Source organism: Pterocles gutturalis, unplaced genomic scaffold, assembly GCF_000699245.1.
Source record: "Pterocles gutturalis isolate BGI_N339 unplaced genomic scaffold, ASM69924v1 scaffold14044, whole genome shotgun sequence".
NCBI lineage: Eukaryota > Metazoa > Chordata > Aves > Pterocliformes > Pteroclidae > Pterocles > Pterocles gutturalis.
The window spans coordinates 127,231-151,690 of record NW_010135912.1 but is presented as its reverse complement, the minus strand read 5'-3'; the positions used below and the strand labels follow the sequence as shown (position 1 = coordinate 151,690).

Here is a 24,460-nt window from a genome sequence, read left to right as displayed (position 1 = left end):
CTGAGCTGCAGGGTCAGGCTGGCCACAGCTAGCTCTACTGTGCTTGTTCAGTTGCTCTCTGCCTCAACACTTCTGTCTGTAAATTGATATTTTGCTATGGATTGTTCCATAAAAATTAAGGAGAAGTCAGAACCTGGGCTTTTTTGAAGATCTGGACCCAAATTTCTGTCCTTTTATCCACTGGATCTGTTTCAGGTTCTTAGCGAGTTCACTGATGTTAATGTCTCCTCAAAGACCGTCAATAATCTCTGGCACGGCTCCTTCTCTGCAGTCAGCCAGGAATGCAACGGTCTTATTTCATGTGGATGTTGTTATTAGTCACCTCTAATTGGGTAATCTTTAAAGTGCAACCAGAATGGCCAAAACTCATGTGTCGTTCCCCAGAGTGGATCAGGTTTCCCTGTACATACATTGTGCATGCTTAAATCAGCACTGGGGCCCTGTTTGGTTCTGGAACGATCACACTGAATAATCCCCTGTGAAGTTAGCCAAGAGACCAGTTTATGCACCAGATTATCAAGCCAGAGACCATTGTAGTCAGCTGCTGGGGCTGTAGGTTCTATTCGGCATATTAATCCAAAGGTCTCTCTGCTTGCTTTCAGCCCTCATGTTGGGCCTGTCATGCCCAAATCTAACCCAAATTCAAGCAGGGTCTCAGGGGCGTGTCTTTACTGCCCAGTTTGCATGCTTTCTCAGGTACTAGCTCTGTTCTTGTCCACACATAGCAACCTCTGTCTTAAGAGAGAATTTCAACCTGAGATGTCTGGCAGGGAGTTAGGGGAGTGGGATATGAGCAGTTAATGTGCAAAGTGACAGTAACAATCACACTATTTGTGCTGAGAAGATGCTAATCTATTCATTTTGTGCTGCTGATCTACAAACCTGGTGTTGCTTCACGGTTGCTGAGCTGGACTAATGCAGAATACCTTAAATTATAGATAGTTAAAGCCGATACTGAAGTAGAGAGAAGCCCTCAGGCAGGTGTCCTGCACACAGTGCAGTGGTGTCACAAGAGAAATCATTCCAGTGCTGAGGTCAGTCCAGTGGCTTTCCGTGATTCCCCCAGCGGGACAGCGTGTTGTCCTTTGGTTCAGTGGAAAATAACCTGAAACAGTTCTGTGTAGAGCTCTTTACAAAGAATCATGGAATATGTCCCTTCCTCCTCTCCCCAAGCTGAGTGACATGAGGACTATGGACTGTCACATCACATGGAACCAAATCACTGAGTGTCAGCAGCCTCTGAGGCTGCTTGGGCTGAACTGCAGCCAGTCACCTTGGCCAGTTCTGCAGGGAAGATACCCCCTCAGGAGAGTTGTGGGTGGTTTCGCTAGTTTCTGTTACTTAATTTTTTTCTGTACATGAAAAAGTTTGTAAATTTGGCCACGTATTGTGGATGGTGTTATGTTGCAATGAAAGTTTCCTTGAATAAATTAGCATGGACCCTGTTTTGAGGCAAGTTGAGGAGGATTTTGAATGCAGTGAGGCAGATGGCAACCTCAAATGCTGTTCATTTACAGTGAAAGGTTCATAAAATTAAATTGATAGTACTACTCTCCCAAGCTGTTTTGATGCTCCAGGTGATGAAGTGGAGATAAATAGGCCTGAACTCTTACTAAATTATCATTCTAATGTCCATTTGATGAATGGCACATCTATATAACACAGGCATTTAAACTGCAAACGGATTTATTTAAATGGAAGATAATTCCCACCCCCAAGCCTTATATGGGTTGGTTTTGTGTCTGTTACATCACTAGCTTTTGTCTGCCCTTATGGTACATACATATTTGTTGTAAGGAGGAGTAGAAGTATATGTGGACAATACAGCTGTAATCTTCTATTCCCCAAAGAGGGAGTTGTACCTGATAAAAGATTTAACGGTTTCAACTGTAATTGAAACAGTAACATTTTAAAATACTTTTTTTAGAAGAGTATTTCTGATGTAGAGCACTGTATGCAAAATAAAAAATGAACTTCTGCAAACAAGGCACATTCTGTGTAGTGAAATTTGACAACTGAAGGGTTAAGCCATACAGCACTTTTTAACTTAGAATAGCAGGCAGATGTAAGTGTGTTGTGTTACCATGGTAATCAGGGCTATAGTCTTAAAGAAGTTACAAAGACAGAGTCAGATGTAACAGTAAAAAAACAGTGATTTTCCTAGGCTGCGCCTTGTTTTGGATGGAAATGCTGGCTCATGCAGCATTGAGAGTGATCTCATTGGTTCACATCACAATCCTCCCTCTCACTGCGCTCTCTCTCTCTCCCCTTCTCTCTTTTCAGAATGGTAACACTGCCTTAGCTATTGCAAGGCGCCTGGGATATATCTCAGTGGTCGATACGCTGAAGGTTGTAACGGAGGAGATCACTACTACCACAACTGTGAGTTGCAGATGCATTAGAATGTCTCTCTCCTTTATTTAGAATGTTGCCTTCCTCTTCTTCCCTCAGACTCTCGTGTATTTCTTTCCTCTTTTTTTCTGCTTTTAGCTCCCCCCCCACCCCCCGACTTCTGCTGGATTTTGGCAAAAGTGCTACAGTGCTTTCAGTGTATCTTTTAAGCATGTAGAACTGTTTGCAATACATCAGGCTTCACTGAGCTCAGTAACAATATCTATGTGAATACAGATGGGAAAAAAAACTATTCAAAGGCAGAGTAGAACTTTTTTTCTAGATGTGGATTTGAGCTGCAAACCCAAACTTTCCAGAAGTTTGTTCATTGCTCTTTAGATCCTGCCCTGTTTCTCTATTTCCCTTTTCCCCTCTCCTTTTCAGTCTCTTCTTACATTTCCACACTTTTGACACCTGCTGAGGCTCAACCATTGCAGCACACCACAGCAAGCTTCTTAGCATTTGGACTGTACCAGCCATGGACTGGTGCCAAGCTTAATGATGCTAGCTAGATGGCTCTGAATCGCATCAATCAAGTCACTTTCAGTTCAAATGGATCCCGTTTTCCAAACAAGAAAAGATCTCTCACTATGTGCTCAGCCCTCCACACTCTTGTTAGTCTGTATTTTGACTTCAGGGTTTGTGAATGGTATGTGCTGAACACCGGCAAGGTGGTACTGTTGCTTTAAGCCAGGAAAAACTGATATATTATGATACTGTGAGAAGAAAGCTTTTCTCTTCTTGGATTTTTATCTCACATCTACAAGTGTTTTAGCAGGTTGGAGGGGAAAACATTGGAAATAGTGCATTTAAGAAGTTGATTTTAATTTAAATTTCCATTCCTGCATTTTGAAACCTTGTTGTAAGGTCATGCTTTTTTGTTTTGTTTTGTTTTGTTTTTGTTTAAGTGCAAGAAAGGTTAACAGACTAGAAAACCTATCAGATACAGAGTCATTTAGCAGCTCAGAGATGTGAAAATCCACAGAGCACATCCAGCAGAGATGCCACTGCTCAGTCAGAGAGGCAGTTAAAAAAGGAGAAGGGAAGAAATACAAGGTCTTTTGTAAAGAAAGGGGAAAATAATTTTGATTTTGTTGCATGCTGACAGCAAGTCCCACTGATATTAACTGAGGAAGATGGAATAAAAATAACACAGCATAAGGTTACAAATAGTGAGCCATAATTTATTAATGAACTGCAATGATCACACTGAGTCAGGTTTGGACAAGGAATACCAGCGTAATTCCAGAAGTCTCTTGAGACTATATTTTTTTGTTCATAATTTATTTTGTGTTCTTGTTTAATCATATAGCACATCACACATGTAAATGCATAAACACATAGGTATCTATTCAGAGAGTTAGAAAAATAAAACCTAGGTAATTTTTTTGAGAAACTTTAGCTCTTTTCAAAAGTGCATTTTTTTAGCCTCAGATGACACCTTTCCTGTTCTCTGTGCTGTGTCCTGGCACACTTTTTCCATTTAGGCCTGATAGAAGTTGTAAATTCCTCTCCATCATACATTGCATTGCACTGAGGAGCCTTCTACTGTGTCTTAGGTATTATAAGTTTTGTAATGATAGGGATTACACTATGAAAAAACACCTGTGAGTTATTTACTTTGGATAAATGTTTCTTTAAACTTTGAGGGTAATGAACTTTTTTACCAGATGCTTGAGGTTTAGGATTGAAACAAAGACTGAACCTTACTTGCATAGTTGACCTCTAATACTTGCATATGAGAGAAATCTGAAATCTTGAACTGCATCTGCGTACAAAGCACTGCTTTTAAAAGCCAGGTGGGAACCCTCGATAAACTCAGCAGATTTTTCAGCTATGAACTTGTCTGAATCTTGTACCTTAGGGATATATAGAATGTAAACCTCTGGCATTGTTGTTCATGGTGGGGAATGTTGATTAAACGTAATTTAGAACAAGTCCTAAAAAGGAGGGATAAATAACAGGCACTCACGGGCACTCCCTGCAATAAAGTTCTCCAGATGGTGAGGTTGGTGTTGCCAAACCAGAAAACAGCTTTTAGCACTGAAAAAAAGGTGCTGTCACCATAGCTACTTCGTTCTCTAAGGTTGTAGCCGAGTGATGCATGAAGGATGTTAGATAGGCTGATGCTTTATTAATATTCAAGTCACTGGCATTTGAGATGAGGAAAAGAAAGATCTCCAGTGCCAAAGCCTTTGGTCTAACTTTGAACAAATTTTCCTCTTACTTGCATTAGTGTTATTGTTTGTGGAGCCACATGAATATAAAGAGCACTTATTTTTACTCACAGATTAGAGATGAAGAGGAAATAAATCAGAATGAGCTAGATGTTCAAAGGTTTGCTATGCAATGAAGTTTTGGGTTATTTATACAAATAGGCATAGTCTTTCTGTGGACAAAACAATAGATGAGATTTTTTTTCACCATTTTTTAGGGTGTACTGCTGTTGAGTAAGCAATTGCTGAATGTACGTATAAGTTTATGTGCCTGAATTAGATATCTGAATTATTCTGTGCCACCAGGTGAAAATCTGACCATACAATAATAGTTTTAAATACAGAAGCCTAAAGTACAGTACATAATTGAATTCTCAGTGGTACTAAACAGTAGGCAGTTTGAGAAATATACATTGAGCAATTTTCAAAGTGGGCCATTCATGGGGCTAGATATGGATTTTAAATTTTGAGCGTGTTTGACATTTTTAATGTGTCTATCAATTAAAAAGATCTAGTATTACATAAAATATAATTTTAAAACATTAATTCACAACTTCTGTTGGAATTGATGTAGCATTAATGTTTCTTGCTCGGTTCAGCGTTTAGAGATAACTACAGATTTTTTTTGTTCTTCTGAAACATGCACATACACACACTCGTGATGCTGTTTTCCAAACTTTGTTTCAATCATTAAATTATGTAATAATTTTCTCATACTAAGGGGAAAATCAGGAAGTAAATAAAGTATCATTACTTCTCTGTAAATAAATAATACTATCTGAGACCAGATTGTTATTGTGTACAGGGGCCTGTAAAAACCTAATTTACAAATAAATTGATAGTATGATAAATGAACCTTAGCTTCTAGGGTCTGCAAATCTAAGTTAATCCATAGTCAGTACACAATGTACCTCTGTAGCTGTAGCTTGAGGAATAGAGTATTGTAGCATCCTTTCACATCTGTGCTCTTCTAATCAAATGGATTTTGTACATAAGCTAAGGCTGGAAATAAAGTTTTCTTATATTATTTTGGTCATACAGCAGACATACAAAAACTAGCACTTGTGACTCCTAACCAGACCCCTTCTTTCCCCTTTCTTCAAAATGTGGTCGTGTCCTCCTGCCTCAGTGGGAGTTTCCCAAGACACCTGGCCTCCTGACGTTCCTCTGCATGCCAAAGGGGCACATCTCCTCTGCTCCCACATACCTTAAAGGGCGATGTGTTGACTCCCCTCCAGAGCTCCCCAGTTCAGCTGATTGGCTGCAGATCTGGGTGGAACCAGGGAAATAGTCATTTTTCTGTTGTGACTAATGCTGTTCTGATCACTGCTCTGTTTTAAGTCCTTGGCATTTTGTTTTCTGTGTCCTAACACACTGAAGAGTTTCCTGTAGGCAACATTTTAACACCTTGCATGTCCTACAAGTTCTCTCATTATGTTCTTAGTCTCCTCCAGTGTCTATCTTGATGCTAAAAGGATGTCCCCATTCTTGATTCAGCACCCCTGAACATCTTCTGTTTCCTTGTGGAAGTCATTTACAAAGACAAAATAATATGAAAAAAATCTTCCAATGTTCTCCTATTCTGTGCTCTCATACTTAGTGTCCTCCCAGCAGTGCTTGATCCATGCTTGCCTTGTATCACTATCTTTTAAGCTTTTAGGTACACAAAATATATCAGAATCTTCAAATAACTTTTTTTTTTTTTTCCCCTGATGTGATTTGGGGTATACACATGATTTATGAAAAGGATGTCATTATTATGCAGTGTAGTCACTTTAAGGGTGGGGGGGGTGGAAGAAACGTTTCAAATGATCTGTGTAAATCCTTCACATCTCTTTTTAGTTTAAAAATTTCACATCATTCATAACATCATTTCCAAATGCTTTACAATTTAATAATTTCCATATGCCACATGCAACTTTCTGAAGCTCTTCTGCAGACATTACCTAATTCATTTTAAAATAATTTTGGAAACATTGAGCTGAATTCTTTTACATGTACTATTTATAAATAAATTTGCTGAGAGCTTTCTTTTCTTTCCTTTTTATTCCTCTGACCACCTCTCCCCCCCCCCCTTTTCTGCAAGAGTAAATGTTACCTTATACAATACTGAGAAAAGGAGCTTCTGGAGTAAAGATGAAAAATAAAGTTAGGGGAAGGGGAAACACATTATAAAATGACTGAGCAGATCCCACTGCTGCTGCTGTTGAAAATATCCTGCTGCAAACTTTGCTTCTGCTTTTGGTGTTTGAGGATTGATGATTCTGTCCTTACAGACTGTTACAGAGAAGCACAAGCTAAATGTACCTGAGACAATGACTGAGGTCCTGGATGTGTCAGATGAAGAAGGTGAGCAATACTGAGTTCCTGTTCCATATCAGTTATGCAACCTGTAATACAGGCTCAAGATAGCTGCTTAAGTACTTTGACGTATTCATTTTGCAGTGCTTGAAATGAAGATCTATGTAATGGCCTTTTTTTAATGCTGTAGTCATGGCATTTGAATAAGAATGCCAGAAGTTGACCCAAACCAAAGTCTTAGACTCCTACTTCTTTTCCAGAAGAAAACTCACCTGAACCAAATGAACAAATGAGAACATTTCCCAACTTGAGATTTTAAAATTTACATGTAGAGCTGTTCCAAAGCTGGGTTTGACCCTCCCATAAAAAGGTATTTGAGCAGTAAATTTTTTGGATCAGCGTCACCTATTTCAGATACATATATCTAGGAATTCTGCTTAATTGGAAACATTCATGTAAGAAGATGCATAAGGTGGAAGATGAGGAGATTGTTCCCTTGAGGGAGCTTTTGGCACACACAAATCACATATATGTACAGCATGACATAAAGTAACAACATGCTAATGAGTTTGATACTTTGGTCTCAGACTCTATTGTATGTACAGACAGCAGGCATACGTTGTATCGCTTAGCTAAGTACCAGGAAAACTTCTGTGGACTTCTGGAGGGATTGATAAAGTACTGCAGTTTTATACAACACAGAATAAGGGAAATAGCTTAAAAACATCTCTTTCTAAAAGTTTCACAAATGACTTCTTACAGATTTTAATCACCATGGTATCAGATAAATATACACACATTTGCATGAATTTTCCAAGTTCTTTTCTACTTTTGGCAGTGTTAATTACAATATCTTCAATATGCCATATTTTATGGTTATTAGTATTTCATGCAAATAATTTGTAGAGTGGCTAATTTCAAAAAGTGCTAGGGATTTAGGAACATGGGTTACAGGGCTGGGTTTTTTTCTTTTACAACGAACACAAATACACTTGTGGTTCTAAGTGGTATTGGAAGTTAATGGCATTCATGTTTCTAAACTGCTTGTATTACTTTTTGAAATACGATCTATGCTTATAAATGAGTTACACTCCTGAGAAAATACTACATTTAGGCTCCAGATACTACTTTATTTTTTTTAATGTTTGCAAAACTGTAAAGTGAAAGCACACAAGTGTTATTCAAAAGAAGTCCTATTCTGCTGCATCATGATTAGTGAAATTATTTCTCAGGCATGTTTTTGCTGCATTTTCTCTGTTAGAAAAACATTCAACTGCTTGTGTAATTATGATAAATGGACTTTAAATTGCTTACAGCCTTAGGTTCACTTTGTTGAATTTTCTCCTAGTCTTTTGAACTTCAATTTAAACATCTTTAAATCAACAAGGCCCAGCATGTCTCTGCTTCTACAGGATTAATTTACAGGGTATTTCTTTTTCTCAAACTAATTTATATGTTGTACAGCCTTTAAACACTCTGATGATGAACGCTTCAGTGATGGTGAAGCATATAGTGGCACAGGTGCTGTTAGCAGAAGTTCGTGGAGTAAGACTTACAAACTTTTTCTTCTTGCTTAACTTGGATTGTTGGTTTTATTTTTGTGTTGAAGCAACATGAATTTCCTTAATCTGGGTGCCTAACACTGCTCCTTTTCATTACTTTTGAAGTGTGACTGGGTGTGTGTTTTCTGAAAGGTGGGAGGAAAAAGGGAAGCCAGAAAATGCAAGATTTATTACCTGTATCTTGAATATGTTGGCAGAACTTACTGTGGCCATCCAGCATGACTAATGCTCCCCAGTGCTTTGAATTAACATTCTCTGCTTTCTGTTACCACCTGACACCTACTGTTTGTCAGTATCCAACTGATACGACACAGGTATTCTGGCACGTTGCTGCTCAAGACTCGGTACTGAACACTCACACTGATAGTGCCTCTGTGATCCTGCTGCAGGTTGCTAAGCAGGCTGGTCACAGTTAAAGCACTTCATGCCATTGTCCTTGTAAAATCTGTTTTTACAGGCAAAACATGCAGGGTATTGTGAAAATTCCTAAAATGAATGGTACTTGTCAAAGGGACTTAAAATAGCTGGGCGCAGGAAGACTGCGAAACTTTTTTAAAAAGAGGATGAACCTTCTAGTGATGGTATAGTCTTTATTGGAGACTAACAATGTGGTTTCTGTGATGCTGTGTTCTTTGCTGTCTTCAAGTGACGCAGTATGTTCTGATATAAATTAACATGGCACAGTAAGCCTGCTAGCTCTAATTATATAATTATTCAGTTGAACTCAAGAAGAGTACTTGAGCAAATGAGTATTTCAAGTCCTATTGTGGAGTTTGTTCATCACTGGTGATAAGTATTTTGCATTTTGCCTGGGAAGCAGTTATCTTGCGTTAAGTGTGCTGTTGCATTAATCATATAGTATTCATATTCCTAAAACAAATTCAGGTGCAACATCCAGTCTTAGCAGTATAAAATAAAGAACCATCTAATCTGTCAAATAGTTTGGCTTGGTATTTAAGGTTTCTGAAACACGTATCCATGCCAGCAGAAATGCTTCACGTGGATAGAGTTGTACTGAGAAAATTGTGCATTTTCATCATTGTTTCTGCATTAGCTGATCGTTTTGCTACAAAGTTTAGTTCCTTTAAAGCTGTTGCCACAAAAGAAGCAATTTCCACCTGAGGGATCCTTCCAGGAGCAGAGGGCAATTACTGCAAAGCATCTCGTGAAATGAACAGAATTAGTGAAGTTAAGCACATACAGATATTCTTATTAGGGCTGAGTCAGTGTAGACACACAGGAAAATCTAGAGAATGTAGGAACATTTTTTTTTTTAAATTCTCCCGAATGTTAATATTGTATTGAGGAGCATGTTGCTGTTCCTGTGTACTCATTCCATGCATCGTTTTTGTGGTGAAAGAGCTGAACAAACTGCCAGCAATTTATCTTTATGGCTCCCATCTGAGACAGTACAGCAAGTGTATGCTTTATATAGAGGACACAAGACCAACCAGTAAAGCAGGTTATTGAAGAGCTCTCACTTGTGTCTGTCTGGGCCTCTTCATCTCCTACTGTTTTCAGTCCAGTTAATTTTCAAAAGCTCTAGTTTCAATCTCTTTGAGACTAAGTTCTGTCTGCAAGAAGTTGTCATAGTTCTAATCACACTTTCCCACATCCTCCATTATGTCAGCAAAAACATTTCACCAGGTGGTGAACCAACCCAGTGAACTGAGCTGTCTGAAAATTAATATCTTTATTTGTTCTGACAAGTTATTTTTGGGCAGACTACTTTTGCAGGCAGAAGGGAAGAGAAAGGCTGAAGTAGAAGGTGAAGACACCATTGTCGGAGGCAGGATGCCCCTGAGATGGCTTCCATAAAGGGCAGTTCACACTGCACAGTAATTAATGCTGATATGTCAATTGCAGAGAAGAGAGAGACAAATGTTGAGTGAACTATCATGTGCAAATAGTCACCATAGGCTTAAAAATCAGATAGAATCACCATATCCAAAGAACAAAAAGCATCTCTTTCATGAGGGATGCTCATCTAAAAGTTGCTAAAGATTCAACCCTGTGCCTCGTTGAGACAAGGTGGTGTTTGTTGTGTTTGGGTTTTTTTTTTTTGTATAATTTTGTGTTTCTTTAAAAAACATTACCAATAATGAAGTCATCTTAAAAAGAGGGTGATTAGGGCATTGAATTTGCTGAAGTGTTTCTAAAAATGGAAACAGTGTTATCAAGTGTCCTTAAATAATTTATAAAATAAAATATGCGTTAATGCCTAAAAACAATGTCCCAGTGTCAGACTGCTACAGTTTCCCTGTCACAGAGTTGCTCATGTTTCTCATTTTTAGTTTTAAAGCTTGCTCAAAATTGTGATACTACATCTTTCAAACATATTCACAGTAATAGCATCTGTGTAAAGTGAGGTTTGTTATCCCTTCATGAATGTGCATCAGTGACAAGGTAGCATATCTGTGAACTATTGCATCACTTACAGACACAACAAAAATGTCATCTTAGATTCCTGAAAACAGTTCACAGCTATTCCATACTTGTTTACATTTCTGATTAAGAAGAAAAAAATACTTTTTTTTAATTGAAAAAAGTTGTTTTCAGTTTAGACAATTTTTTTCCAGTGTAGAGAAATATCAAGAAAGAAAACTTTCAAACTGCTTAGTAAGTCTGGTTCAGACATATACTCACGAAGGACTGAAAAGTTACTACTTTACAGACAGACACACCAGCAGCATTCAGGAATTTATTTCTGGCACTGCTGATGATTCCTAAATGATTCTGTGGAAGTCACTCCAATTATCTCAGTCTTCCAGTTGTAGAATGGGATAATGACAAGCTGCTTTGCCTGATACATTGGGAGCTGTGAAGAAAATGCCCCATGTATCTGTCTATCTATCTCTGGAACTGCTTGCCTGGAACTGGCTACCTAGTTATTGTTGCAAATGTTGTTATTATGAAATGATAATGTGCTCTGGTACCCAAGAATATTCTCATATCCAAATGCTTCATATTTGTGGTAACTGCAGGCGCCCTTTGATTAGCATACTGAATTCCTTAATATGCCATATTTTTTCCTCCTTTTTTTTTTTTAAGCAAAACGATGATTTCTTCTTTTTTTTTTCTTTCATGCTTCTGAGTGCCAGATGTGTGAATGCAACAGGAAATATGAAAATTGGTTTCCTTTTTTTCATTCATGAGTTGTCAACACAAAAGATTCTCAATATAATGGTTAGCTGCTCAGTTTTTGACCTGTAAATTTATTGACATTTTTGCTAGAAATGTAAAAAAAAGTTATATAGTAAAGTCTTACTTGGATTTGTCCATTGAAATATTTCATACAGAATATAGGTCTTTTTAAAAAAAATAAATCTGGTATTGTCATTGGAAAGAAATTAAATTTATTTTATTTTTGTTGGGGTAGAATCTGCTAAAGATTGCTCACTTGTCAACATTTTAGTAATGAAAAATAGGATATTGTGGTTAGGCTGCAAAAATTTTGGCAAAAGTTTTAAAGAAACTGCTGTCTTTCATTTCCATCAGTGTTGTTGACAAAAATAGAATTGACCAGATCAGCAATAAGCAATTACACCAGTCACATGTGTAGGCATGACCCAAACTACAGACACACCTTTGTAAATGCAAAGAAGGAATAATGCAGGAGACACTACTGTATTTACTTATACTTTATTTAGTTATTATTATTTCCTAAATTGTTATTTTGTGGGAAAACAAAATCAAGGTGTCTTTCCCTCCCCACAGATCCTGGAGGGCAGACATACAGTTTTGCTTCACCTTCTGTTTTTCTGCAAGTGCTGGTTTGTGCTACCAATAGCTGATGTGATGTGTCATGTTAAGTCATGTATCAGTATATGAAACCTTGCATGAAACCGTACATGAAAATCTGCTCTCCTGACTGCCTAAAAATAAAGAAACGTAAAGCATTAGCCAAGCTGTAATTCAGGGCAGCTTCTACTGTGGGGGAACACAGAGGATTGACTTCAGGGAAATGTCCAAGGAAAGTATCAGAGAAACTCTGCATTATACATTCCTTTAAAGATGTTTCAGGACTTAAATATTTCATTAAAAAATGTGCTTGCCATAGCTGTCCCTTCTCCATCTGTTACTTTTCAGAAGCAGCACTTACGTGGGGAGCTGTAGAGTTATCTGCATGTTGCAGAGGAAAACAATAATTTTGCCAAACACATATAACTGTATCTGGCTTGAAAAACATCTATTAAAAGCATCTTCTGGCAGTTTCTATCACAGCCGTCTGTAATGGTTTTGAACCCTGTCTGGCAGCAAAACACCACACAGCTGCTTGCTCACCCTCCCACCTCCTGGGGATGAAGGAGAGAATTAAAAAGGCAGAGGGAAGAGACTTGTGGGTTGAGATAAGAACAATTTAATAATTAAATTACAAGAAAATTTAAAATAATGGTGATAATAGTAATATACACAAATATATGAATGAGTGATGCACAGTGCAGCTAGCTGCTCACTACTTGATGACCAAGGCTCAGCCCATTCCCAGCTAACAATCCCAGAGCAGGGAGAGTCCTGAAACTGCAATCCCATGACAGAGATAAGAGCCCAAGCATCCGAGAGACTGAGAGTAGACCAAGAAAGCAAGACAACACCGAGAGAGAGGAGGATGACCTCAGAGAGGGAACTTCTGGACAGAGCCTCATCTATATACTGGGTATGACCCACATGATAATGGAATAGGCTATTGGCTGATTTGGGTCTCAGTCCTAAACCTAACATCATTTCCTAGGCTAGAAACTGGGGCTGTGCTCCCTCCCAGCTCCTCCTGCCCCTGCAGACACGGGCATAGCAGAGAAGCTGCAAAGTCCTTGGCTGTCCTGGCAGCAGCTATGAACATCAGCATGTGATCAGCCTTCTCCTCAGCACAAATCCAAACACAGCCTCACACTGACTGCTGTGAAGAAAGTTAACTCCATGACAGCCAAAAGAGGGTGTCCTGGTTTCTTTCTTTCTTTTTTTAAAAAATTTTTGCCTATATTTTTTGTATGTTTTGTGAGAAACAATTCTAGAGTAAATCTTATACAGCAACTGTATTTTGAACTTCACTTAGGTATCAGGAGAATTATAGGAATGGTAGGAACCACCTCTGTTGAGGCTTCCCTAAACGAGTTGACTCTGTAGATGCATATCCAGAATGTCAAGGGTTATATTCATCATTAACTCCTTAGTAAGCAGTGAAAACATTACTGTCATTAATTTGATGGGGAATGTGATGGCAGATGAATTGTTTCCAGCATGATTGAAAAGGATAATGTCTTGTACTGCCACAAAACTACCAGCTGGTAAGATCTGCTGTGTAAAGCTCATGGTTAGCTGAATATGTAATTTCTTCTCAGCAGATAACATGTCTGTGTACATATTTGTGCAAATTCCAGAACAATTAATTGACTGTGACTCAGGAATAGAGCCATGTCAGGTATTTTAATGACAACACAATACTACTGGCAGGATGAATGAGCTTGTTACACAGACTCAGAATAATTCCCTTTGCATTTGCCCTGCAAAGCAGGAATTAAGCCACTCAGGTAACCACAGTGGTATGAAATGTTATGTTGTTACATAATCACTTAGACTTAAATACATACTTTTTCCCCCTTTGTATACTAGAGCTACTTGTTTTGGGAGTTTTAGTTTTGTTCATCTCATTAAGGAAAGATGTAAGGGCACAAGGGCTTGGTGGGGAGTGACGTTAACTTCTAGTTCACTCACTCGAGACTAGTATGCTAGCAAGTAAGCTGTATCGCCAGTGGATAAATGTTCTGAAGACATTGTGAAATATTCATGGGTACTCTTATTACTGTTTGCAGATGTTCACATCACATTAAAAAGCTAGCGTTACTGAGACCCATTATTGACAACGCTTAGATGAGAGGCCAAGGCTGAAATAAGAGTAGAGTTTGGATTTTTTTTTTAAAGGATGTGGGTGTGATGAAAGCGGTCAAGACTTTGCCTTTGCTTCTATTATAGATGGAATGTCTGGCATGATTATAAGTATCTAGTTTATTTGAAATATAACTTGAAATTCCTTTTATTGTTTGATTAACAGCATTGCCTTAATATCTTTCAAGTTTTCACGAAGCCCTGTGCTTTATAATGTGACATTCCCAGGAAACAGGAGGCAGGAAACATGCAATGATTAAATGCATTTTATTGTTTTCTGTGAAACTGTGCCCAGTTTTTCCTTCTTAATGTGGACAGATGGAATTTTCAAGAGCTTTTGTTGTTATACTGAAAAGATTTAGGCCTCATTTTTACATACAATATTTGTATATACAAAAAAAATCTTAAAACCCCAAAGGTTATTTAGTTTTAGATGACAAATTATAAATTATTTGTTAGCTGAAACATCACGCTAGAAAAAATAGCTTGATTTGTTCCACGAAAACAAATACCAAGATTTCTTCCTTTAGGAGTGAGCTCCTATAGCTTGTAATGCTGATAACATTTTTCAGGGCAGGGGAAAAGATGCTGTACCAGAAATAGCAGCAGTAACAGTAATTGGCTTTTTGCAATTTTGCTTTATTAGGGCTTTAAATCACACAAGTGGCAACTGTCCTGTGCCCAAATGAATTCTGTTTGAAACAGCGTGGATACCGCTTAGCTAACATTTTCAATCCTTTGTGTTTCTCAGCATATCAGGGTGAACGACCGCAGCTGGAATGTGTAGCCCCTGAAGACTGCTCCTGTATAACAGCAGCAATCTCTCCTTCATGTAACTGGGCTTCAGGTTCTTGACGTTTGCCCATGCAGCTTAGAGAACGAGCAAACTTGAAGATATTGATGGGCTAGGATCATGTTACACAGTTCTGTGGGGCACACCAAGCCCTGGCAAGCTCACACAGTAGTAATGAACCCTTGGGAAAGTAACTGAAATCTGCAGGACAGAAACTGTGTTGCAAATGGCAATGAAAAACATCTACATGTTGCTTGGCAGTGTAAGCTGTTTTGTTAGTCTGCTGGAGAAGAGCAAAATGTGACTTAATATAGACAGAATTTCCTAGGGAAAATAATTTTAGACCTAAAAAAAAAATTAAACCTAAGAATTTTTTTGCTGATCACACAAGGATGTTAGAATGTGGGTGAGACAGCATCATATGATGTGGAGTTTGGACAATGGAGGGTTTAAACTAGGATTTGCAACTATCACGCATAAGGCCACAGAAAACACTTTCAGTTGAAAACACATAGCCTACAGTCAAGTGGGTGGTTATATTTAATCATAAACTGTCAGACTGTGATACAATATAGCTGTGACCAGAGAGCTAAAATAGATAAAGGAACAGAGAGACCATGCTTTAGAGAGTAGCAAAGGAATCTGCCCCTTACCAGTATGTACAAGAGCAAAAATTAGATTAAATCCAATTGGTTAATCACCTTGAGTTTGTTTTTTTTAAAATCTTGTTTGTTGTGCCAGTTTCATTCAATATATTAATTGCTTGTGGTTTGCAGTGTTTCCTGAGTGGAAAATGCCTTCCTGTTTGTTGTGCCATCCAGCTGTTAGATCCCAACATGTAAATGCAATCAAACTTCTGTGTGTGCTTATCTCTGTCCCTTCTGTAATTGGTTTAAAGGTGATGACACAATGACGGGAGATGGAGGAGAGTACCTTAGGCCAGAAGACCTCAAAGAACTAGGAGATGATTCTTTACCAAGCAGCCAGTTCTTAGATGGTATGAACTACTTAAGGTACAGCTTGGAAGGAGGACGATCTGACAGGTATTTGCCTGGACACATATCTTTTCTTATGATAAATCTGTGCACATTTTGTTATAAGTGTTTGAAATCCCTTTCTCGGGGTTTTGAACTCAAGGGAGACATGGGACACACTCGTCAACATTTCTTTATTAGGTATGTGAGTGTGCCAGTTGCCACTTTGTAGGGGGAAGGTGTGGTTAGGGGGAATATTTCCTGACGGGTCCAGAAATCAATACATTTGGCACTACTACTGTGCCTAGAGCCTAGTGAAGAATTTGTTTGTGATTCTTATTTGGTTCTTGAAAAGGCTTGGCTTGCTTTATTGTCCTTGTGGTCAGGCAAAGGAAGAGGAGTCTGGTTGTCTATGGAAAGGGCTTATGAATCATCCCCACCTCCTCCTGTCATGAGTCAAGGGATGGGTGGGTAGGTGAATAGGGTGTTTTAGCATTAGGTGAACTGTCTTTTTAAAGTAGTTTTCTGGCTATAGATATAAGGAAAGGAGCAGTGGTCTTGGTCATTTCACATTGGATTGGCAGGGAGTGTATTTTCAGCAAGCACATTGACTCTCTCTTTCATTGTGGTTGAACTAGCAGGAAAGAGAATTGTTTTCCTTCTACTGGCACAGCACGGTATTTATGTTGTACATTAAAAAAAATAGAAAAAAGAAGGCATGCTAAGCCCAGAAAACTTATTGATTTGCTTATATCTAACAAGTTGAACTTCAGCGTGGATGTATTTGTAGAATAATAATGCCTGTATCTTGAATCTTTTTTTTTTTTTTTTTAATTTAGAGAATGTCACTATAGTCTGCAAAAACTACGGGGTTCCTTTTTCAAAATTAGTCTTTACTAGTGAGCCTAAGTGTAGACTCAAACTGGCAAATTAACACCCACAGTTGTAGTTTAGAATAGGCTACCCAGCCATTCCTGTTTGACAATGACAATGTCTAGTGTAAATCAGTAATTTCTCCAAACTTACTGCCTTTAGAATTGGGATTCATTAAAGGGGGAGGAAAAAAAAAAAACAAAAACGTTGAGATCTTGGCAACAGGAAGAATTTTTAACCTACCTCATTTTCCAGTCCTGATTGTTATTCTGCCAGCATTTCCGAAGCTCAGTGAAATCAGTAGGATCCGTTCTGTTTACTTCAGTAGGCTATGAATTCCTTCTGGAACAAAACATGTCAGGAAACAGTTTGGTTTGCCTCACAGCATGTGTAAATCCCTCCTCATTCAGGTCTTCTAAGCTTGGAATCTTTGTTGGTTTTTAGACAGCTCCAGTGAATCCACTGCAAACAAAGTGACTGTGTGGCTTTTCAGTCTCAGAGGATGTTTATGAACTACATCAGAATGCTTAAAAATCAAAACATCTTATCATGCGCTTTCAGTAGTAACAAAGTGGGGTTTTTAATTTTAAGATGCTATATAGAAATTATTGTGCAGGCAAGTGTTAAGCAAGTTTTTGCTCCCATTTAGAATATTTTAGCTTTTAAATACTGTCAATGGATTTCAGTAGATTTTCACTGGTTTGTAACTGATGTATTCTCTTTTGTGTTGTATGAAAATTATTTCACATCCTGTTTCAAACATGATTATATTGAAATTAAGCAAAACTATAAAGGGCGAAAGAATGAAAGAAAAATCTTTCTAACTCCATGGTCTCATTTTCTGTCACTGTCAGGTTACTGTTTGTAAAAATTTACACAGAGACTGCTCAAATTATTTTACTGTTGCTTTAATGTAATTTGCATTGCATTATACTGACTTTGGTTTTTCAAGAAATTCAGCAAAGCAAAATAGTATTAGCAGTCTAGAGTCATTTAGTCTTATGCATTAGACAATTTGATTTAAACACATATCTTTTTCTTTTGTAACCATCTTCCCTATTTATTTTATTTCTCTCTTCCCTTCATTCCTTTTCATATGCTTTCATTAGCACCATGCCCAGGTAGGTATTACACAGCATGAAAACACGTTTTCGCTGTATCCTTTTATGGCACCTGTCTCTGCTCATCCATTTTGGAGGCCTGCTGTATGGCAGAAGGTTGATTTGGAGAACCACAGGAGCGACACTGCTGTTGGATAGTTATAGTCTCCAATGGGTATGATATGTAGTGGTGAAAGGTCACTGCATGACATAGCTCCCATGGCACAGAAACTTCCCTCATTCCTGTAAAGATACAGTTAGCTTCAGTTGGGGAAGTTGCACTAGACCAGACCAGCTGGTAGCTGTCCTGTCACTGTGCTGCTGGGAAGATGAGCTGTTCTCCTTCTCTGTGTGGAGAAACAGTAGTAGAATGCAAATTAAAGGGAATGGATTACACTAGCTGGATTTTTCCTCCAGATGTTGAGAGCCAGAACTGATTTGGGCCATCAGATCGCCAGTATTTGAAGAGACTCTGTGTCATGTCATGTCAAGTCCCTTCCACCTTTCTGCTGTATGACAGGAAGGCTTTCAGTCTTTAATAGAGAAATGTTTTCCAGGCTGATTTATACAGTTTTCAATGATACCAGGTTCTTTTCCTAGCTTCTGAAAGAACATATACTTCCCACAAGAACAGATACACTCAACTGGACTAGAGATCGCTAGAGCTCTGTCTAGGCTCCAAGTGAATCTGTCCTGTAACATGGTCTCCCCGTCATCCAGATTAGAATCTTGGCTAGCGTATGCTGCTCTTATTTTCTGGGTACCAGCTGGGCTTTATTCAGGGCTTAGAAGAGGTGGGTGACATATGCCTGTGCATTACCTAACACAGGCAAGACCCACTGTCACGTTTAGGAGCTTTGTAGCATCCCTGGGTCCACAGTGCAGTCTTGGGGGCTGAGTAGAGTGCTATTGACCCCGCAACCCCTGTGATTAAAGATTTATCAACCAGACTTGGAACAAATATGTATTTAGGCATCAGTTTTGTCTCTGTGAGTTAGGGTTATTTTTTTACAGGATTCCTGAAGACGTATTACAATAATAAACAATAAATTCTGTTCAGTGCCACTACACTTCCGTAACGGGACGGTGGTTTCAGTCAGTACCTTTATTTCTAAGTCTCAGCAGTACAGACCTTAACTGCTGGTTTGCTCTTCATTTAGCTGGTACAGCACACAGAAGAGGGGCAGTGTCATATGAACACTAGTTTTGAAATCAAGTATAGTAGGAAATTTAAACTTCTGATTTACTGCAGACCTCAGTTATGCTTGTACGTACCTTGCCCATAGATAAAGTTTATACCCACAATGTATTGGATATTTACTGGAGCTTACATACATGTATTACATAGTGGATATGTGCAGGGCTGCTTGTAGCGGTGGTAGTAGTAGCAGTGTTGGGTACTTGCAGGAGAACATAGATAAAATCACCATATAGATAACCGGTCAAATCTAGTACTTCCTTTCATTTGGTACCTATCCAGGACATGACATTAGCTGAATAGCAGAACCTGCAACTTGGATGTTGAACCTCTTACAAGCATTGCATGGCACAGCAAAGCAGCTCTGAAAGTGTCAAATGTTGAAATGAGTAAAGGATGATGATGGCAAATGGGGTCTGCTACCGAGGCTTATTTTTCATCCGAAGTGCAAATGTTCACTCAAGTACTCGTTAGGAACAAGCAAGGTGTACTCTGCTTACCCAATTCACACAAAAATATTTAAACAAAATACTCTTCAGTCAAGATTCCCTTTCATATTATTTTTCTGAAATGTTGTATGCAGACAGGGTGAACTTCTGTCCCTACTGAAATTTTGTTGGTTGTTTTAGTGGAATCAGAATTTTATTCCAGAAATGCATAATCCTGATAATACATTACATATCAGCCTTACATGTCTCCCCTCCTCCACTTGTCTGGGTGAAAGACATTTCATATGTAGGAGAGATTATTTATTGTTGTGGTTTGTTTTTTTTTTTTCCTCAAGACTTTCCTAAGGCTGATACATCTGTAATACTGATCTTTGCTTTCAGTTTTGTATAATCCATCTAGTATACTAAATAGGCCATTGGTATAAGTTAATGATCAATACAATTTATTGTTCTTCAATGTTATATATTTTAATAAAAATAAGATAACTGCTTCTAAAATGGATCAAAAAATTACTGAGTGAATGTAGCTATTGTTAAAAAAGGCTGACTGATCTGAATCAGATGGTAAAATGTGATTTTCAACAAGATCTGCATTTAAAGCACTTGAATCTTGTGTCCATAATGTACACATGACATTTTTATTGCTAACTGCTGAAAATTAATTATCCCTTAAAAATCTATGTGTCTTGATAAGTGGCCTATTGTTCTGATCCAGTGTGTTAGTCATTATGAGCACTACTCATGGATGCATAAGCCATGAAAATAAAACCACTTCCTTCAGTTATATGTGCTATATACAGGGTATAGAACATCACAGAGTACATGTACAGCATCTGAAGGTGCTTGATCTGTTTTTAAAATTCACTATTGTAATACTGCTACTAGTAATATTTAAAGGACAGAACTAGTGCTATTTGATAGCAGAAGCCCCATTTACCTCAATACGTCCTTCTGTGGTGTCTTATTTGTCTTTTTTGCTTTTTGCTGGTGGATGCTGCAGTTATATTCTGAGCCAGTGCTTGGAAGCAGCTTATTTACTGCCTCGCATCTCTCATTGCTACAGCAACCAGTGTTCTGTAGAGCTGTGTGTACTTACAAAGGAAGCAGTGCTCACATTTGGACTGTCTCTCTAAAGATGCTGCTGGCATACAGAGGAAGAATTTTGTTTTATAGAGGAGCTTGTGGCTGGCCACAATTCACCTTGCTGTGTGTACCTTCCAGGGGACAATATCAAGCTTATTTATTTACAGTTTTAATGGGAGAGAACAGATCATAGCAAAGCTTCAGGAAGAGTCATTTCAGCTTTTCTTCAGATGTTAGCATTCTGGTTTTCCATAGTGGTGGTTTGCTTGCGTGATGTAGCAGGAGAGAGAACTCCAAAGAGCTTTACTTAAAAAAAGTAATGCTCTTTATCAGAATGAAAATTATCATTATGCCACAAAGCCAAGTATAAAGTATTTGTGAATATAAAATAAACTGTCATCTAGATTAGTCTCCTAGGTTCTGCATTTTGAAGCAAATAAAAAGTCAATCAAAAGACTTTGTGGCACTTGGTCAGAAAGGTAGCATAACACAGATTTGTAAAGCTCTGTTTTTTACTTCGTAACTATTATATACTCCCCCTGGAAGCTGCATCATATTGCTAATAGCACGCTTTTTTTCATTCTCCCACTCAATCTATCATCACACCTTTACAACATCATCTGTACTGCTGATATATTGCTATGGCATCCTACCAACCTACCAGCCTGCGATCCTTCAGTTCAGACAGGTCTCACACATTGAGCCATGCCTCCTACCTGAGGGACAGTGCCATGATTGATGATACAGTTGTAATCCCCAGCCAGCAGGTAAGCAAATTCTCTTAACTTCACTTATCGGTTGGATAAATACACAAATATAAAAAGATTACAGTTTAGATTGTACTAATGATACCACATGGTATATGCTGCTTTATTTATTTTAATAGAAATCTCTCTGATTTTCATTGATATTTAATGGTATATTATACTGTGCAATATTAAACTCTGTTCCAAAATAAGTGGATGAACTGTGGGAATACAGTACCAGGACTGTCTTTATGATTCTCTTTGTTTTAACTGATTTTTGGATGATACTAACAGCCATTGGGCTAAATATTCAGGTGATCTAATGAACTCAAGGCCATTGTCCTCAAAGATACTATCCTGAAGCATACTTGTAATAAAAAAAAATAATATTTAGGAAATGCCACTTTGGTAAATCACAGCATTCATTTCACTGGGACCACTAACATGATTACTTTGAGCAAATACAAAATGTTACAATAAGGGGTTTCTAATATCTTAATGCTATTATTACTCCTTTGTTTTCTTTTTTTAAAAAAGGTTTAAATGCTTTAGGTACTACTATGCAAAAGATTCTTATTGTTTGCTTGATTAATTGATTTTATTGTAGTAAAAAGGAGGGTTTTTTTGCTTACCAAGGTAACAACTCTGGCCAAAGAAGCCGAAAGAAATTCGTATCGCTTAAGCTGGGGCCCTGAAAACTTGGACAATGTGGCTCTTTCTTCCAGCCCTATTCATTCAGGGTGAGTGTATCAATAAGCATTATGCTAAAAAAAGAGGAACGGAATACCTGCAGTGGCAGCAGCTTTGACTAATGCTTAACTAGGAGTTATATTTTAATTCATCGCCTTCTAGAGCTGTCAGTAAATTGTTATAATCTCTTAAACTCTGAGAATCAAGCCAGTCTGAGTACTAAGACTATCCACTGAAATCATTGCAAGTCTGAACTGATGCCAATGAGCCTTCAGTCACGTTCAAGCGGAATGAATAATTAACACATACACACATGCATCTGTGTGAATTTTACGCAGAAATAAATACAGTGCCTTTTTAAAGTTAGTAATAATTGAGACAAAGGGCCTAATCATCCCACACGGTGAGTACTTTCTATGCTAGTGAAGTAGTTTACGTGAGCACCAACTCTGGTGTTTGTCGTGATTACCAAAAAAAGAAACCAAGGATTTTAAATTATGTGAACTGTGTAATAGACAATCAACCTAAACAGGATATGCTTTACACATACTTGGCCACTATCTTCACGTGTTCTCACAACTGACTCTTTGTAAGCATTTGCATTTAAGCAAGCTCATTGAAATGGAGTAAGACACATCAAAATCCAGGCCCAGACAAATTTGTACTTAGCTTATTCTGGTTGGCCTGAAAATCTGTGAGTGCATTTGTTTTAAGTGCTCCTCCTTACTGTGTTTTGAGTAATGTTATTTACACTGAGTTCTATACTTGTGTCCTGCCATCAGATGTGACGAGGCATGTGCAGATGAATTCATAAGAAACTGATGGCAGGCAAAAGCTTTTCATTTGTACACAACATGGCTGGACATCACTAGGAAAAATATTTCTTTGTTAATCTCAAATGAATTTGCCACAATCCTACAGTCCATATCTTGCAAAAAAATAACACTGGAGTTGGAGTCCCATTTGGAATGACAGGCAGATCTGTTCTAGAAGAGGAACAACATTGTCATCACTGTGATTGCAAACTGACTGACATGAGAAGTTTGTTTGTTAGCTGGTAGCAGGATATTTGGCTGTGGCCACTGTTGTTTGGATTTGCTTTTCTTGAGCTCTAAAACTAACAAGTTAAAAGAAAATACTTAATGTGTACAATATGTGTGTGTTTATATATATGTCTGTATGTAAGCTTTAAAATTGTTTTGGTGGTTTATTCTAATCCTAAATAGTTTACAGACTTTTTCCAAAGGATGTATTACTTTTCACTTTCAGAAAGGTAGGTCTTTCCAGTGATTGCAGAGACTGAACTAAATACTTTTCTAGAAGAGTGGCATTTATTTCTTGGATGTGCAGTCATTTTATGTTTTTATTTAAAAAAATATTAATGATATTTAGATCTTTAGATATTTAGATTAGGATGCTTGTGGTAGGATAAGAATATCTGATTTTAATAGAAGCAACGATCTCTGCAGCCTTGCATGGAATATTGACATTTAAGATGACACAAATTATGTTCTTCTTTTTATACATACCAACTAACTTGCCACTAGATATTGTAATGAAGAAACCTATAATATTGATTACTTAGCCTTTGGAAAAGACTGTACAGCACTTTTTTTGGTCTTGCTTAGTTTTGGCCGAGTCATTAAGCTATCATAATCTGTTGGGGTGCATTTGTTTACATCTCTGTTTTCTTGGTGTGCAATTTTACAGGCACATATTTCAGCCATTGCATAACCAACCAAAACTTATCTTGTGTCTAAAATTTCAGAAAGGGAAAATATTTTAATGATTCATTTAAAATTTTTATGTAACTACTGTTTCAATATGTTGATAGTTTCATCAATATGGCATAAGAAAAGAAAAGCAAGATTTTTTGGTCAGAGTCTTTGGCAGCCATTTAGAAAACAAGTAAATAATTATCTCTTAAGAGGTAACACTCTTGGTGCTCACAATCTCAACATAAACATCTCCTGGTCATTTTACATGGCTAATAGTTTCTGACTAGTTTCAGGAAAAGATAAATTCCTGCATTTAAACTTCCTTTCAGCAAATCAGATTTGCTTCTCCTGACAAAACTATCTGATCTTACATACTGAGCAAAATTAAGGATCTCTGAATATGCCAGAAAGTTTGGGTGCTAAATATCCAGTAAGACAAGAGTTTTATCACTTTGCTGGTAATATTAGGGGATATTATGTATC

General features: G+C 37.8%; 1 protein-coding gene across 1 annotated transcript in view; it reads left to right on the top strand.

Annotated features, from left to right (window-relative positions):
- The window catches only part of LOC104468080 (ankyrin-2-like), a gene marked incomplete at its 5' end in the record, with an annotated part of 83,103 nt that overhangs the window by 4,863 nt on the left and 53,780 nt on the right, over positions 1 to 24,460 (top strand). The window contains 5 exons of the mRNA XM_010082090.1: positions 2,284 to 2,382; positions 6,884 to 6,956; positions 16,045 to 16,189; positions 21,488 to 21,590; positions 22,206 to 22,309. Coding sequence (XP_010080392.1) covers positions 2,284 to 2,382; positions 6,884 to 6,956; positions 16,045 to 16,189; positions 21,488 to 21,590; positions 22,206 to 22,309 — 524 coding nt within the window. The remainder of the gene's footprint in view (positions 1 to 2,283; positions 2,383 to 6,883; positions 6,957 to 16,044; positions 16,190 to 21,487; positions 21,591 to 22,205; positions 22,310 to 24,460) is intronic.